The 16815-nt window shown below is 41.0% G+C and overlaps 2 protein-coding genes across 6 annotated transcripts in view; one reads left to right on the top strand and one right to left on the bottom strand.

The window, feature by feature from the left end:
• The window catches only part of NRDC (nardilysin convertase), a 47254-nt gene extending 44135 nt beyond the window's left edge, over positions 1 to 3119 (top strand). Inside the window, exons 28-31 of the mRNA XM_006126447.2 lie at positions 1193 to 1283; positions 1669 to 1785; positions 2124 to 2213; positions 2568 to 3119. Coding sequence (XP_006126509.2) covers positions 1193 to 1283; positions 1669 to 1785; positions 2124 to 2213; positions 2568 to 2762 — 493 coding nt within the window. The 3' untranslated portion in view covers positions 2763 to 3119. The remainder of the gene's footprint in view (positions 1 to 1192; positions 1284 to 1668; positions 1786 to 2123; positions 2214 to 2567) is intronic.
• Positions 3120 to 4179: 1060 nt separating this feature from the next.
• The window catches only part of OSBPL9 (oxysterol binding protein like 9), a 133295-nt gene continuing 120659 nt past the window's right edge, over positions 4180 to 16815 (bottom strand). For 4 of the 5 annotated variants that reach the window (XM_075935964.1, XM_075935965.1, XM_025186306.2 and 1 more), the window contains 10 exons: positions 12839 to 12924; positions 12432 to 12606; positions 11337 to 11421; positions 10324 to 10434; positions 9832 to 9895; positions 9589 to 9729; positions 8298 to 8376; positions 7685 to 7776; positions 5473 to 5608; positions 4180 to 4872 (listed from right to left, as the gene is read on the bottom strand). In XM_075935964.1, the coding sequence (XP_075792079.1) occupies positions 4798 to 4872; positions 5473 to 5608; positions 7685 to 7776; positions 8298 to 8376; positions 9589 to 9729; positions 9832 to 9895; positions 10324 to 10434; positions 11337 to 11421; positions 12432 to 12606; positions 12839 to 12924 (1044 nt within the window). In that variant the 3' untranslated portion in view covers positions 4180 to 4797. The remainder of the gene's footprint in view (positions 4873 to 5472; positions 5609 to 7684; positions 7777 to 8297; positions 8377 to 9588; positions 9730 to 9831; positions 9896 to 10323; positions 10435 to 11336; positions 11422 to 12431; positions 12607 to 12838; positions 12925 to 16815) is intronic. The other variant, XM_075935962.1, reaches the window with a different exon arrangement.

The raw sequence follows: 16815 nt of genomic DNA, 5'->3' as shown, positions 1-16815 counted from the left end.
ATGTAGCTTAAATGTAAGGAAAAAAATCTTCCTGGTGAGCTGTAACCCCCAATGTGTGACTTAAAACTAAGCTGCACAAAGAGCTAGAGAATAATCCTAGAGTAGCAGGGGTAGGGACTACTTTGTCAGGCAGGGTCCTCCGGCTTTAATAGATCCTTTTTATCTCCTATTCTAAAAAGAGTTGGATCTAGATGAAAAAGAATGTAGGCAGTGTAACTTGTGAAGTCAATCAATTCACACACTACAACTAGATCTATATTTGATCTGGTTTATGACAATGGGCAGCTTTCATTGACTAAAACAAATCTGGTGTCAGTGATTAATCCACTTCTCTGAACCACTGTAGAGCTAACAGTCTCTTCTTAAGGAACAATTGTGCTTTGAAAATCCTTGAATGATACTCACTTTAAGATTATTTCCTTTGTGTAATTTTTTGGTGACCAATAATCTGACCACACAGTTGTGCTACTAGATACATCCTTGTTTAGGGCTGGAGTACTAGGACTTATTTTCCCACTATTTGTAACTACTGAGATAGGAGATGTGTATTCATATACTCATCCTTTTGGGCCAGTTCAACAGGAGTCATCTTTCCTCATTTGCTTCACTCCCCCCATATGAAGGGGAACTATTTTTGGTAACATTGTGTCTGCCTTGGCAGATGCTGAAAGAGGCAATAATATTCTCTTGCTTGATGTGTCAGTGGCATTATGTTCCAAGTTCTTTCATAGCTGTATTTACCAAGGATAGGAAGAAACTGAAAATAGAAACATCTTCACATTGGGTACATCTAGACTACAGAGTTTTGTCGACAAAGCTTCTGTTGACAAAGAGCGTCTACACTACATTCAGTACTGTCAACAAAGCAAGCTGCTTTGTCGACATGGCAGTGTAGACGCAAGGACAGTTTACATGCAATAACACCTTCTGTCGACAGAACTCAGCGGTAGTGTAGATGAAGGTATAGTTTTGTCGACAAAAGTGCACTTTTGTTGACAAAACTCTGTAGTCTAGACACACCCATTGTGTGCAACATGGGGGGGGAAGGTGGCATGTTGTCTTCCACTAGGCCAAAATATGGGTTTCTACTTTCTTTTAAGTGTATAGTTCCTCAGACACTGCTTTGCTTTTGATATTAGAGCCCATATTCCAAACTGACTTATTTTGTTTCTACTAATTTATATTTCTCCAGTTCTGAACTTGTTGACAAGAAGATAGAAGATTTTCTTTCTTTCTTTGAAGAAAAAATCAAGCACCTAACTGAAGAAGCATTCAGCACACAGGTAAAGGTGACCAATCAATGACTTACCCCCCTTCTACTCTTTAAGCAAAACATACTATCTGGTTGGAGAAAGCAGAATTATGTAGCTACAATAATATCTGCTCCTCTCTGGTTTCTAGGAAGTGGCTGCAGTGCAGTGTGGCATCGCTGGAGGCTAGTGTCTGAATTTCAGGACATTTTTCTCTTTTGTGAATCTTCCTTCCCTCCTCCCCACAATTTGTAGTGGAGCTTAGGACACCTACTGCCTCATGCAATGGAGTCTAGGGCTGTTAAATCTGCTATACAGTTTATATTGGGTCTGTTTTAGATACTGAATTAGCACATGGGATTCTACTTCAAAGCAGATAGTCTCTTTCAAGAATACTCGCTGAGGTTTTCTTCTACAGGTCACAGCTCTAATAAAGCTTAAAGAGTGTGAAGATTCTCATCTTGGAGAAGAAGTAGATAGGAACTGGAATGAAGTGGTGACTCAGCAATACTTGTTTGACAGGCTTGCCCGTGAGGTAGTGAATTTAATGTTACAAATAAAGTTGATTGTTTTAACTGCATTAATGAAACAATTCAAATCAATGTGTGTATTCAGCTTTATATGCACATTGGACCTTGATGCTTGTGGATTGCAGAGTGTTTTTTTAGGACTTGAAGGCATTGGTTCAATGAAGGAATCTGCTCCAAGTGTCAATGTAAACTATTCAGAGCTTTTAAAAGCTCTAAGTGTATCTGTTCATGTTTCCACCCCAAACTCTTGCTTTGAAGGCTTATAAACTTGGCTGCAAATAAGTTCAATGTTGGTGTGTAGTAATGTTTCGCAATTTGAAAAATGCGCTGTTGTGTATTTTAGATTGAAGCGCTGAAATCTCTTACTAAAGCAGACTTGGTGGACTGGTTCCAAGCTCACAGAGGAAGCGAGAGGAAAGTGCTCAGTGTTCATGTAAGTATGGATGGATGCACTGCAGTCCTTCTTGTCATTACTCTTTTTAGGCTCCATATTTAAATTTTGGCTTGCACCCTTGTGCTATCATTTTAGAAAGACAACACCATTTTTAGACTAGTTGTGTTGTAGCTAGTTAACTGGAACATGTCCAGTTACCTCTTTTTTAAATCCTTCAAGGAAGGAGTTACAGGAATTCAGAGTACAGTATAATGCTTAACACTGAATTCAGAGGCTGGATTTTTTTCTACAATTCTATTTAGTCTTTTTGGGGGGTGCTATTAAAACAATTTTAATGACTGGGTCTCAAAGCTTTAATTTTCCTTGATAACAATCTGGCCTTTGGCTTTTCAGGTAGTTGGATTTGGAAAACATGAAGGGGACTCAGAAATACCTGCTGTGGTTGATGTTCAGAACTCATGTAGTGAAATACCTCAGCTAACTTTCTTGCCTCCTTCCTCCTTGATGACTAACATCACTTCAATCAGGGACATCAAAGCTTACACATCAGCTCTGAATGTTCTCCCTTACCATAAAATATTGAAATAAATGTCATCTTGCCCTGCAGTAATAGTGTGTAATTTAAGTTATTTACTGTTTGAGAATTACAAAAAGACTCTTACTACTTACCCCATTGTAAAAGCTGGGACTTCAGCTGTAACAAGGAAAATGTTCCTGCCCTAAAGCAATTGCCTATTTTTAAATAGCTTTTTGCCTTTAATGTATTTCTTTATTAGAGGGACAAAAGGTTACTTTCTGTAACTAATCACATTAAGTTCTCAAATTTACAAAAAACTATTTTAACATTCATGTGTAAGTGAACAGTGCAATAATTACTGAAATAATTGGCTGATAAAATGCTTACTCCTATAACAAATGTATTTAAATAAAAATGTTTATTTTCTATATCCAGGCTGCTGTATATTTAAGGTAATCATCACCTTTTTTCCACTCTACTACTGTGTAGTGATTGGGCTGTTTAAGGCTTGCATTTGAAGTTTAAATTTCACTATTTTAACTCATCTTAATGGTAAATACCTACATTTAACTGAGTAATTTAATTTCCCACACTAAAGAATTAAATAGGATTGTCAGTGTATGCTTGATGAAATTATAGCCTAAACCTACATAATTATTGCACTATTGTCTGGTTTAAATGCTACTTTCACATCCTCCAGCCCTTAATTAGACAAAATGAATTTTGTGTGTGCAAAAAACACTTCTCTGAAACAGCAACAAATCAGTTAACCTGCACTCTTTCCCAAAGCAACAATTAATCAATAACCACCTCATTTTCATCACTGTTGTGGGAGAAAAGACTTCCTCTAATCACAGAAGAGACAGACATGGCAATGGATAGAAGTTAGTACTCAATTTGCAGCCATGAGGAAAAAGAAATCTAAGACCAGTTCTACCAAAGACAAATAGTTACTCTTCTTCACAAGAGTGCTACAGGGAAGAGGTCCCCTCTAAAGCTCTTCAAGCAGCTCCTATATTAGATAGGTTTCTAGCAATGCTCAAGTCTTTGTACAAGCTGACAACACTGGATAATGTTTCTTCAAAGCACAGTCTTAACTACAATAGTGAATACAAACACTGTTCAACTCTTGTATATCATGCTTTTGGAAGCCAGGGCTAGCCTACAGAAAAGTCCTGTTACAGCATTCCCCTCAGCCCTTGTCAAACTGTCTCATCCTGTCCAGTGAACACTACTGGAGCATGGGCAATCGCAAGAATGTGGAGGCACACATTTCACTTATTAGAGCAGCTCAAATTAAGAAGCAAACTGATGATGGGTAAAACATTCAAAAATACATAATGCTCAAGCTACCATCTGCTTGTAAATTTTGAACTAAGATTCAGGGGCTTTAGAAGAGGGATTTTTATGAAATGATACTGACATTTCTTCCAAATGTTCCATTTCAAAAGAGTCTTGCTTTAGAAGTTTGAAATAAGTACAAGTCGATAACTTTGAAAAAAATCTATTTATGAAGCTTTAAGATACACTGAGTATTTCAATTGTAGACGAGGGTTACATTTTAATTTCTAAAATAAAAAACAAGCAGTTGAGTGAAATATGCCAAAAGTTGATTATCATACAGATGGTAAATAAGATTGATGTCATTTTCTAATCACCTGTTCAATTAAAGGAATCCTCATATTTACATATCAAAAATGTTAACGGGATTTAAAGTGAAGTCTTGCATTTTTATATATGATGCAGCTGATACCAACTATGTCCTTTACAGCGGTTATATGGAGTGTATGCATCCCATGACTTAGGCCCAGGTTTTCTTGATGCTTCTGAAGCACGGTGAGGGCTCAGCCATCATGTCTTTGAAGCTTCAATACATTATCTGAATGGTAAAGTCCAAAGCTACTACATGACTGTCAAATAGTTAAGACGTTTCTTGCTTTAATTGTCAATTTGCATTATTGAAGCCAGTATCCCTGAGAGGAACCACTGTAAATGGAAGAGGGACCAAGATCTCCTAAATAAAAGTACTTGATAGTCACAATTTATTTTGATATCCGATGTAAAATTCACTAAGCCAAAACCCATGTTTTAGGTTTTTAAAATCACCTAGTGTTTAATAGCAGCAAGTCGTTTCAATAGTGGCTCGTCGTAAACCCAACATTCGCCATCTTCATGGAATAACTAGAAGAAAAAAGGGGATAATTACCTTTTTATGGAAAAAGGTAAAAGCCTGAGGTCACAGGCAGTCCTTGCTGCAAGTTGTGTGCTCAGGCAGCCACCCAGGAAAAATTCAAATTAGGGATGTAAGGCTAATGCTTACATGGCAACTGGGGTTACCAGCATGCTTACTTGTGGGCAGCCAAGAGCAAGCTGGCCATCAGGACCAAAACCAGAGGGGCTTGCCTGGAGCAGCCCCCACTGCAAGACCCTAGTCACTCTGCAGCAGCTGTCCAGTTAAAACATTAAAATTCTATTGTTTAACCAGTTAACTTTTTAAATGGGTTTTACATGCCTAATTCAGATGCTACCCCGCTGATTAGCAAAGCACCCACAGCTGGCAACGTGTGTTTCTAGTGGTGGTACACAGCTGCACATGCCTCAGTGCACAAAATCTGTCCTGTACATGGATGGAAAAAAATTAGAGGGAACAGTGATGAGGGCACTGGAAGAATTTTGATGGGAGGGGCTGATGATGGAAGCCATACATGTGGTGTATGTTATTACTACTACATTTTAAAGGACAAAGGCCTTTCAAGTTTACATTATTTAAATAAAGCTCACCCTTGTTTCCCATGGTGTCTCTTTCTCCTTTCTGGCTCTAGCCTCTGCTCTTTGTCTTTCTTCCAGTCTGTGCTTTGCTTCTGTGGCTTCATCAATGTCTCTGATTTTTAAGTTGTAAGTTACATCTTTCCATAGGCTAAAGAAATAGAGGCTATTATTTTTAGATACCTATGGGAGGAAGCAGTTCTACCAGGTTTTAGAAATATTTTTACTCCATCTTACCACTATAAATAAATCTGTAAAGCCTTTAACATGTTGCTACAACTGAATCAAGAAAAAATTCTTAAGTCCAGGTTTGTATGTACTTATTTGGGAAACACTAATTACTCCTGGGGAAATTCTGCATTGCTGTGCATGTAACAGAGTTCATGGCCCCCACATCCTTTTGCTTCCCTTTGGAAAAATGACTTCTGCAGGGTATGTAAAAGAAGCTACAAGAACGCAGCGTTCTAATTTTTTATGTGGAATGACTTTGATCATGTGCACCAATATGGAGGTGGTGCATCACATTAAAAAAGTCATTCCACTCGTGCACAGTGCAGCAGGGGAGGGAGAAGCGCACATGCTGAGGGGGCTCCAGGCTGGGGTGTAGGCTGAAGAGGACTATACCCAGCCCATTTTCTCCACAACTCCTGTGGGCACAGCTAGGACAAGTCTGAGCTAGGCAAGGTAGGGGCAGCTCTAGGCTGGTGCTAGGGGAAGAGGCACTCCTGGCCCCTGCAGTCAGGGCAGAGGAACTCCTGCCCCATCAGTCTTGGCCCAGAGCGGCTGCAGGAAGAGGACTCCAGCCCTACAGCTGCTCCAGGCCAGAGTGGGCACTCTGGCAGCCCTGTGCCCATGCATGGGGCTTATGAGGTAGCTGCATGGTCACACAGCTTGGAGGGAACTTAGGTCACACATCCTTCCTCTGCAAGTGCAGGCAGGTTTGGGCTCCCAAAGCAGTGGGTAAAGATGGTAAAATGACTATTGGAGCAAGGGGAGTAGGCAGTCATGTATGTGTGAGACACTTTGCTCGTAGTATGCTTGTTGAGGAGGGCCCAGGGCTTTGGAGTGTTTCTGTGTGGGGGCAGGCTCTGTTCCCTCAGACAGAGCAGAATGTAGGCACCTGCTTGCTTTGTCAATTCCCCCAGGAGTATAAAACAGGTATAAACATTTTAAGGCTCCTTTACATTGTAATAGACAGTTAGGCCTTATAAATGCTTATGGTACTTTAGTGGTAAGAACTTTTGTCAGTCCAAAAACTAACTAGTTCTCATTAGAATGTAGTTTGGTGTTTCCTACTGACCTTTCTGGACAGTGTTACTATAAATTGTGTTGTTGAGTCCACAGCCCTCAGTTGCTCTTCGGTTGCCTATGATGTTACACTCATATAGCTACATAGAATTGGACTAATAACTAGAAGTAAAGGATTACTGTTCAACCAAGTCTATGTCTAGACTTTACATCTCTCTTTTGAAAGAGAGATGTAATTAGACATGTTGAAATTGCAAATTAAACCAGAATTTGAATTTCCCATGCTTCATTTGCATAATGGCAGCCACGCGTTTTTGAAAATGGGTATTTCAAAAGTGAAACTGCTGTCTAGACACAGTTCTTTTGGAAAAAAAAACCCTCATTTGAAAGATCCTGTATGCCTTGAAAAATTAGATTTACAGGATCTTTTGAAAGATTTTTTTTCCCCTGAAAGAACCACAGACAGACATTTCACTTTAGAAATACCTGTTTTCGAAAGAATGCGTGGCCGCCATTATGCTAATGAAACACAGGAAATTCAAATCCCGGCTTCATTTGCAATTTCAGTATGTCTAATTTACATCCCTCTTTCGAAAGAGGGATGTAGTCTAGAACTGCACAACGAGGTTTGCGGAATTTCCGTCAATACTCCGCAATCCCATTCTCCACCCATTATACTGTTTTTTAAATAAACTACCAAAATAACTGAAACCAAAGTGACAATACTGCATGTTAAGAAATAAAATATATAGAATTTTGAAGAATTTTAAAATATAATGTACAGAATTATTTTTTGTACAGCATTCTCCTTGGAATATTTAATTTAGCACCAGAACTGATCAATGAACTATCAGCTATAGCCTCACAGCGCTGATTAGTTTGAGTAAATTTAATTCAAATCAGCTTTTCACTGAAGTTTTATTTTTAAAAAACCCCTCAGATTTATGAACCAGATAAGAAGTCTTCATTTGTCACTTACCAGCGGGATTCATATTCCTCTTGGTCTTCCAGTTTCCTTACCTTCTTCTTAATTGTAGGCATTTTCTTGGTATCTATAAAGACTACACTCTCCTAAAGACAGAAAGTTAATGTGCTGTTAATGTGTGAAAAACAAAGAAAAAGTTGAAGTTTAGTCTAGGCTTTGTTGATATGTACAAACATATTTCTTAAGATTTTCTGTCCTCTGCAAAGAAATGTTAAGAGAAGAAACAGACCTTTTTTTATAGATATCTGTAGCAAAAGCCTACAGTGTTCAGCTACATGCAATTTTAATCTGGTGTGAACATTATTCAGCACTTTCTATGAATATTCACGCAGCATTCTCCCTATGCTTTTAACATCTCAAACTACTGAAATAAAGGAGTGTAAGGTGCTCCATCTCTTCACTTCAGGTCTTTAATTTTGACTTAAGATCATCATTTATAAAAAGCAGGAGTGAAACTGTAGTCTCTTACTATACAAAGTCAGTCTCAGTGTCTCTGTCTCTCTCTCTCTCCCTCCCTCCCTCCCTCCAACTGCATACTCTAATCTGCCAGCAATACCAGATCCCTGAACTGTTTTTGATACAGTAAAAACAAGGTAAGTTGCTTTACCCCTGTTGTGTATTTTGCGTACATGACACCATTCCATTCACCTTCAATTGAGCAGAAGGATTTCTTGTCATTAGGAGAACTAAATGGAAGGAAAAGTTCATTATTGCACTATAAAACCCCACTTAGAATCAGTTCCTAGTTATCTTAGGTAATACACTCCTAGACAGTAAGGCAGTGTGTGACCTATAGAAATCATCAACAGAGATGGGAGAAATGTAGTATCTCCATTTTACAAATGTGACAACAGGTGGAGAAAAAGTGGGGGGGCATTTTTTGGTTTAACTGCTCTGGTGCAATCCTCTAGATCTCCAGTGCACATTACCCTAATCTAGACAAGCCCTACATTAATAAATACAATTCACAAAGCTACAAGCAATCTCTCTGGAAAACCAGTAACAGAGGGCAAGATTTTCAGAGGCTGAAGATGGAGTGAAAATGTCCAAATTGCATTGAAATGCAATGGGATTCAGCAGTCTAGCTATTTTAGACCTACCATATGAAAATCCCAGATAGCTTGATAGTACAGCTAAAAGAACAGGACGTATTAATATACATGATGTGATAAACTAGTAGTATAATGCACAGCCCTTGTCAGCCTCCCTCTCATTAATTATTTGCGTTACAGTAAGTGACCAGTCAGGACTGGACCTCTAATGATGCTAAATGCTGATTTAATGCTAAGTAAAAGACAATATTTGTATTGAAGAGTTTACAGTCTAATTTAAGACGATGCAACAGGTGAATGTGATAAATAAGGGAAAGGAAAATGAAAATATCATTGACAGGATCACGAGCTTACACAGTCTCTCTAGCCACAATAAGCCTGAATTTAACTACACAGAAAACTTTTCTTAGTCTCCCTGTTCAGAGGCCCACAGAGAAACTAAGACACTATTCTTCATCAGCAACATTACAGAAAGGATCTTTTAGGAGTGGTTCTAAAGCCGAATAATTTCTATAATAAAGTTTTTGCTGCTATGTATGTAAAATATAATTTGTTTTTGGTATATGGGCAGGATCCATCTCTTATTGCAAAAGGAATCAGGAATATTTTTGGAGGAGGGCATGATGGATCCAGGTTCAAGTGGTTTCTCTTCCATCCTAATGCACGTCTTCTGACTTGACATGCCCAAATAAATCATGGCTCACAACTGGGAACAATGACCTAGATGTCATCTTTTGCTATAGTTGGAGATACCAAGAACAGCCAACTAAGTAACCCTTTCTTTGAAAAAAGAGTTGTGAATATTTGCATGAATGGAGCCAAACTGAAAGGGAAAAAAAGGCTTACAAAATTTCAGCTGTAATTCTATGCTTCTTTCCTCCATAGAAAGGTTTTGTGTGGAAGATGATGCTAGCATTGTAGCCTGTTTTTGAGCAACTAATACTGCATTCTCCACCCAGTTCTATCCATGGCACTGTGAGAATAGATCTGCAATGATAAAATAATTGCACTTTTCAAAAATTAAAAGAAACAGGTGCTCACTGCCATCTGAAAAACTTTTAAAGACAAAGAGATATAGCATTTACTTGCCTTCCATAACCATTGGGGAAAGTCAAAATATAGTGTTCATCATAATCTAGGCATGTCACACAACCTGTCAAAGAAAATAATTACTACTATTCTAATAATCATGAGCACTTTTAGAGCACATTCATACAGAAATCTCAAAGCACTTCACAAGAGCAAATACTAAAATAATGAAGAGATTAGGCCCCATTTTCAGAGAGGTCGAGTATTAATTCCTACTGCTTTCAATGTAAGGTGGAGACGTTCAGCACTTCTGAAAAGTGGCTCACTCAAGGACAAACTGAGTCTGTGATACGCTGAAAAAGGACCATGGGCCTCTAGCCACTGACAAGAGTTTTATAATATCTACTTAGTCAAATCATCAATTATTTTATTGAGCTTGAGGAATACATCACAAGAAGTTTATAGAAATTGCTTTTGCTACACAATTAAAATGGAGCTAACAGTTTCCGAATGCTCCAGTGTTTACCTTTTAAACTACATGCACACACTTACCTTGCCCTATATTATGAACCCCAATAGACATCCCTAAGAATTTTGACTTGGTCCAGATGTGAGCATTGAATTGTATTCTCTTGCTAAAACACTCTGCATAAAATGCTGAAACTTAAAAAGAAGAAAAATTAAAATACAACAAGATACAGGTTGTACCCCCCAAAACCAGCACTCTCTGGTCCAGCAACATCCATCATCTGTCAGGACCACAAATGCTCCTGGGCCAGAGAGCCTACAGGCAGGAAGGACAGCTGGACCCAGAGCAACAAGGTTAGAAGTCCAGCTGGGGGCAGCATGGGGCTGGGCCAGAATCCTTTTGCAGCATGGGTCAGAGCTGGGCTGGTGCCCTGCAGTAATCCCCAGGAACTAGTGGCTATGATAGGAGCCTCAGGGCAGCGTGGAACCCACAACCCCCAGCAGCTTCCTGGAATGCAGGGCCGGGACACTGCAGCAGCCCCCAGGAGTGTGGGACTGGAGTCCCACAGCATGCAGGGCTGAGGCCAGAGCCCTGCAGCAGCTCCCTGGAGCATGGGTGTGGAGCCATGCAGCTACCCCCAGATGTGCAGGGCTGGAGCAAACATCCCAGACAGGTTATGGGTGGGGAAGCGCGAGGCAGGATGCCTGCGGGGGGCAGCCTGCCAGCAGCAGGTGATGGGCTTGAGAGACGGTAGCAGGAGACTTCCCCTTGTCCGGCAAATTATCTCATTTGGGACGGGTCAGATCCCAACTGTGCCAGACCAGAGAGATCCAAACAGTATTTACAGTAATTGTAAGTGATTTTTACAACCAGATAAATTACAGGATATTTCACCTCCCCTGCAAAGGGTGGAAAAAGCGCTACAGAGAATTTGCTATTTACTTCCCAGAAAAATGGTTTAAGGAAAGAGAGGTTTCAGACTGAAAATTCCTTTCTAAATAGAAAATATTAATTCAAGGTCACAACTTAAAAACTGACTTCACTGTTAATCAGTTTTTGTCCAATAGCATAAGACTCTAGTATCATATCAACTTACTTGGAGGGTGGTGAGAGACCTGCTCTGCTACAAATGTTACACTGTTTTTGGTAACCCAAGGAATTGGTCCCTCTGAAACAGGCTCCTGCAAGCAAGTTAAAAGTTAACTTATTTTAACATGGCATATACAGTTTTCAAAGAGGTCCGCTGAAGTAGCTTCTAATGAATACAGTTTCTAGAATCCCAATATGGTTGTCAGTTTCTTGGTTTCAAAAGGAAAGGTCTGAACCTAGCTCTGTATGTGTGTCAGAGATAGAGTGTGTGTGTGTGACACACACTGTATGTATGTATGTGGAAGAGGGCACATATCTAGGATAGATTACTTCTGAGTTCACACCTTGATATCTAAAATCCCTAGGAAACATTTATACCTTCTCAGGCTGGGAAAGTCTGGGTTTACTAGAAGGGTCTGAGAAACCGGCAAGAGACTAGAAAAATGACTACATCTGCCATTCTGAAGACCAAGGAATATACAGGCAGTCCCTGGGTTACATGGATCCGACTTACATCAGATCCCTACTTACAAACGGGGTGAGGCAACCCCGCACTAGCTGCTTCCCCCCAGCAGACCAGGGAGACGCGAAGCTAGCACCCCCCCCAGCAGACCAGGGAGATGCGGAGCGGCTTTTCTCAGCAGACACCTCAGCTTGAGAATAAAGGACTGAGGGAAGTGAGGTGTGGGAGAATAAAACTGAGCTCTGGAGAAATGTTTGGCTAGAGTTTTCCCTACAATATGTACCAGTTCCAACTTACATACAAATTCAACTTAAGAACAAACCTATAGTCCCTATCTTGTATGTAACCCGGGGACTGCCTGTATCCTTGGTACTGGAAGGAATTAAAACAGAATGATTTCTGCATGACAAAGGGTTCTTAAGAAATTAACTACTGAAATTATGTATTGTTTGCAAAGTAACACACATTTGAGAAGTTGTCCTAAAAAGGAAGGTCGGGAAACATCCGCTAGGAAAGGAATCACAATATTTTACATGGTTTGCTTCTGGGTTGCATATCCCATGTAATTCTAGTCAGAGATGTGGGGAATTATTAGAAAATATTCTAAGTAGTAAAAACCACCACCACCACCAAACTAACCAAATTATCTTCATTTTCAGCATTTGGTAATATCCAATGACACCGGAAGATCTCGCCCAAAATCGGATTGTAAGGCTTTTTAGCAACAGATCCTTTCCTTCCCGCATGAAATGCTGAGAGGTACCACCTAACCACTTGAACCATTCGGTCTTTTGGGTCCTTCTGGTCACTAATACTGGGGGAGGGGAAGATGAGAGAGAAAGTATCATTACTAAACAGTGAATTAAGTCATTGCTATTTGAAATAGGAATAAGACATAAAATTAACACTCCAGTGCGTTTTGGTTTAAACAGTTTGAGAAAAGCTTTTTCAACAACGAAATGCAAACGATGATAAATAGATGCATTCTGTATCATATGGATGAAGACCAAAAACATTCTTCAAAAAAGTCAAGTATTCTCAAATACCTCACAAATAAGTCCGGATGTGCAAAAAAGTCAGCATACATTTCCAAAAGAGAGCGTCTTTCCAGAATAAAAGTTGGGAGAACCACCTAGAAAAAGAACAATACCTCAATATTCTTAGAATGCTAGTATTTTAGTAGCTAGATAAACATAACTCTACAGCATACATGGTTTTCTATACAGTTAAGACTAGCAATTAGCATTCATAAAAATACTTGGAATGTGTAACACAAGGGGTGAGTATTATTACTGATGACACACAACTACAGGCAGTCCCCGGGTTACATACAAGATAGGGACTATAGGTTTGTTCTTAAGTTGAATTTGTATGTAAGTTGGAACTGGTACATATTGTAGGGAAAACTCTAGCCAAACATTTCTCCAGAGCTCAGTTTTATTCTCCCACACCTCACTTCCCTCAGTCCTTTATTCTCAAGCTGAGGTGTCTGCTGAGAAAAGCCGCTCCGCGTCTCCCTGGTCTGCTTGGGGGGAGAGGGGGGGCACTAGCTTCGCGTCTCCTTGGGGGAAGCAGCTAGTGCGGGGTTGCCTCACCCCGTTTGTAAGTAGGGATCCGATGTAAGTCGGATCCATGTAACCCGGGGACTGCCTGTACAAGAAAAGCCTTATTATCTGACAGCTACTGAATAAAAAAAACAACCTTTCCAATCTGTGAGGTCTGTGATGGATTTGCAACTGCTCTATGATTACTTATGGACAATGTATATTGACCAGGTTATTGGGATGTTGACTGTATGAATGCAGGTTTAGTTTAACGAGAGCATTAATGGGAAACCAACACTCAAGATAAGCCACCCCACATTACACATAACAATGCCAAAGACATTGGAAGCTTTGGAAGATCACAGAACTGAAATGAACCTCAAGGTCATCAAGTACAGTCTCCTGCACTCATGGCAAGGCCAAGCACCATCTAGACTGGGTTGGAGAACTGGATCAGGCTCACTGCTTAATTTGATCGGCCCACAGCAAGTCTGCATCGCTGCCTGAAGTCCAGAGTCACTTCCCCCCGTGGAGCTAGTGTTAGTGAGGGGCAAGTGAGATGGGATGGTTAGGATTTTTTGGCTTGTCAATGACACCCCCCGGCCCATTGACTTTTCTGTGGCTCAATGGCCCTTGATGGAAAAAACTTTCCCCACCCTAGACCACCCTGACAAGTATTTGAATAGTCTGCTCTTAAAAATCTCCTATGATGGAGATTCCACAACCTCCTTAGGCAATTTACTGCAGTGGTTAACCACCTTAACAGGAAGTTTTTCTTAGTGTCCAACCTAAACCTCTCTTGGTGTAAGCCCATTGCTTCTTGTCCTACCACCAGAAGTAAAGGAGAGTATTTTTTCTCCTTCCTCCTTGGAACAACCTTTTACTTACTCGAAGTAAGGATGTTAAAATATGATTATTTGGCTAATTGTATAGTCGATACAATCTGTGGACATGGGTTTCTTTGCAGCAGTGTCCCCTATCCCCCACCCTTGCTGCCTCTGATAGAGGAAGTGGGGTGGGCAGCACCCCAGAGATAGTGCTTTTAAGCTGGCTCCCCCCAGCACCGGCTCCACAGAGAGCATGGGGCGAGCAGGGACTGCTTGAATCCCTGCTCGCCCCGAGGTACTTCTGCTTCTGAAATGTACATTTCAAAAGCAGAAGTGCTCGCAATGGGAACCCGTGCAAGAGGGGACTGAAGCAGTCCCTGCTCACGCCGTTTCCCACTGTGCTTCTGGCTCCCTTGCCCACCACAGAGACAGTGCTGGGGGGAACTGGCTTTGACATGTGTGGTCTCTAGTAGGCATGTCAAAAAGCAGTTTTTTTGGAAATGCATACCATTGACATTTTCCTGCCTTGCTTTCCCACCCCCGCACCCCGGTGCTGCTGCCTCCGATACAGAGACAGCAGCAGGGGGAGGGGAGGAACTTGTGTGTAACCGCGAAGGTTAGTTAACCATTTATCTATCTACACTATCACATGCCTAGTCTTTATGGGTACGTCTACACTTGCTCCCTACTTCGAGCTAGGGATGCAAATGTAGCCGACTAAAATTGCTAATGAAGCGGGGATTTAAATATCCTGCGCTTCATTAGCATAATCTCGCCCATGCGTTATTCCGCTCAACAGCTGATTCGAACCAGGAAGTGCACTCCGGGACACGTTAGTTTGAATCAAACCCCTTGGGTCGAACTAACATTACTCTGCACTTCCTGGTTCGAATCAGCTGTTGAGCAGAATAACGCACAGGCAAGATTATGCTAATGAAGTGCAGGATGTTTAATTCCCCGCTTCATTAGCGATTTCAGTCAGTTACATTTGCATCCCTAGCTCAAACTAGGGAGCAACTGCAGACGTACTCTATGAGTACTATTCACTGTGGGTGCTCATGCACGCAGTGTGCCTGGGACCAGAAATTCTTTAGTAGTGTCCACTGATTTGTGCCTGCACCTCCCTGAGCTGCAGAGAACTCCAGTTACTATAAAGGAATTAAACTTATTTTGTTCTTCTTCAAGTGGTGATCCCTATAGGTACTCATAGTGGGTGTCTCTCAAGCAGAAACTAATAAGGAAGCGGCTGGGAAGACAAGCTTTGTATTGCAGCTAGGAGGATCGTTGAAGCGAAAGAAACATCCCCGTACAGAAGTTTGAATCAGGGACAGTGCTTGGTAAACATGTGGATGAAGATCCAGACTGCAAAGATCTCTGTGGGACCTTTTGCAGGGATGCCATTGAGGCTGCCTGTGCACCGACCCAGTGAGCCGTGACAGGTCGAGGAGGCGATCTTACCTTTTCATATTAGAGAAGGCTATAGATAAAAAATAATTTTGAAAGTCTCCAAGAGGAAATAGCCTCTCTGCTATGGAGAGGAAGAGAGATGGAAATTTATAAAAGCCTTCATCCTATCAAGATAAAAAGAGAGAGCTCTATAAACATCTAGGGAGCAAAGCTTCATGTACTCATTCTTCTGAAGCTTCAGATAAAATGCAGGTAAATGGACAGTCTGGGTTAAGTGCAAATCAGAAGGAAGCTTGGGAATGAATCTGAGATGCACCATAAGAAAGGCAACTCAAGGATGGTACAAGTCAGATCCGCCATAAGAGCATCAAGTTGGCCTGCTCGTACAGCCTAGGCGACAGCTGTGAGGAAGACTCCCTTCACTGTTAAATGGGAGAAGGAGCAGGAGGGGGCCAGTGGCTCAACTAGAGGATTTGCTGAGGCAGAGAATACTAGATTCAGATCCCAAGCCAGTGCTAGTCCTGACAATCTGTGGGAATGTTCTCATGATACTTTTCAAAAAGTCTATTGTGAAGGGTGAGTGAAAACTGATCCGTTTTCTAGCAGGGAATGGAAAGCATTAATGACTGCTAAACGTACTTTCAGTGAATTGAGTAAAAGGTCTAAAGATTTCAGTGAGAGGAGACAGGCAAGAACAGAGGGAATTCCAGCTACCTTTGGAAGCAACTGATGCTTGTAGCATCACAGGGAAAAGAGCTTCCATTTGACAGCATAACACTACATTGCAGACAGCTTCCTGCTATTGAGAAAGATGGCCGGGATTTGTGTCAAGCAGGATTTTTCTGTTGGTCTCTCATGCAAAAGATAGGGTGTCAGATGGATGGATGCCATATTAGGAGAGATAGTCCTGACCCCATTCTGTTAAAAGATTTGGAAACATCCATTAGGTCGGATAGACAGAATACCATTTACACGGCCTCATTGTCCCAGGCAGGTGCAATGCAGAGAGGACGATCTGATGTTGGCCGTACCAATTCCAGAGCTATACTGCCTCCCTGCAGAGTAATGCGGTACTTGGTCTGCCCTGTTTGTTTATATAATAAACTGATCATATTATCTGAGTGAACCTGGACTTGAGTGGACTGGATGAAAGGCAGCAATTGCTTGAATACTCTTTATACTGCTTGACATTGCAAAGTTCCCTGAATGTTGGGGAAATAAGGGGGTCAGGGCAGGGAGCAGGAA

Source organism: Pelodiscus sinensis, chromosome 9, assembly GCF_049634645.1.
Source record: "Pelodiscus sinensis isolate JC-2024 chromosome 9, ASM4963464v1, whole genome shotgun sequence".
NCBI classification, from domain to species: domain Eukaryota; kingdom Metazoa; phylum Chordata; order Testudines; family Trionychidae; genus Pelodiscus; species Pelodiscus sinensis.
This window is presented reverse-complemented; position numbering and strand designations above follow the sequence as displayed.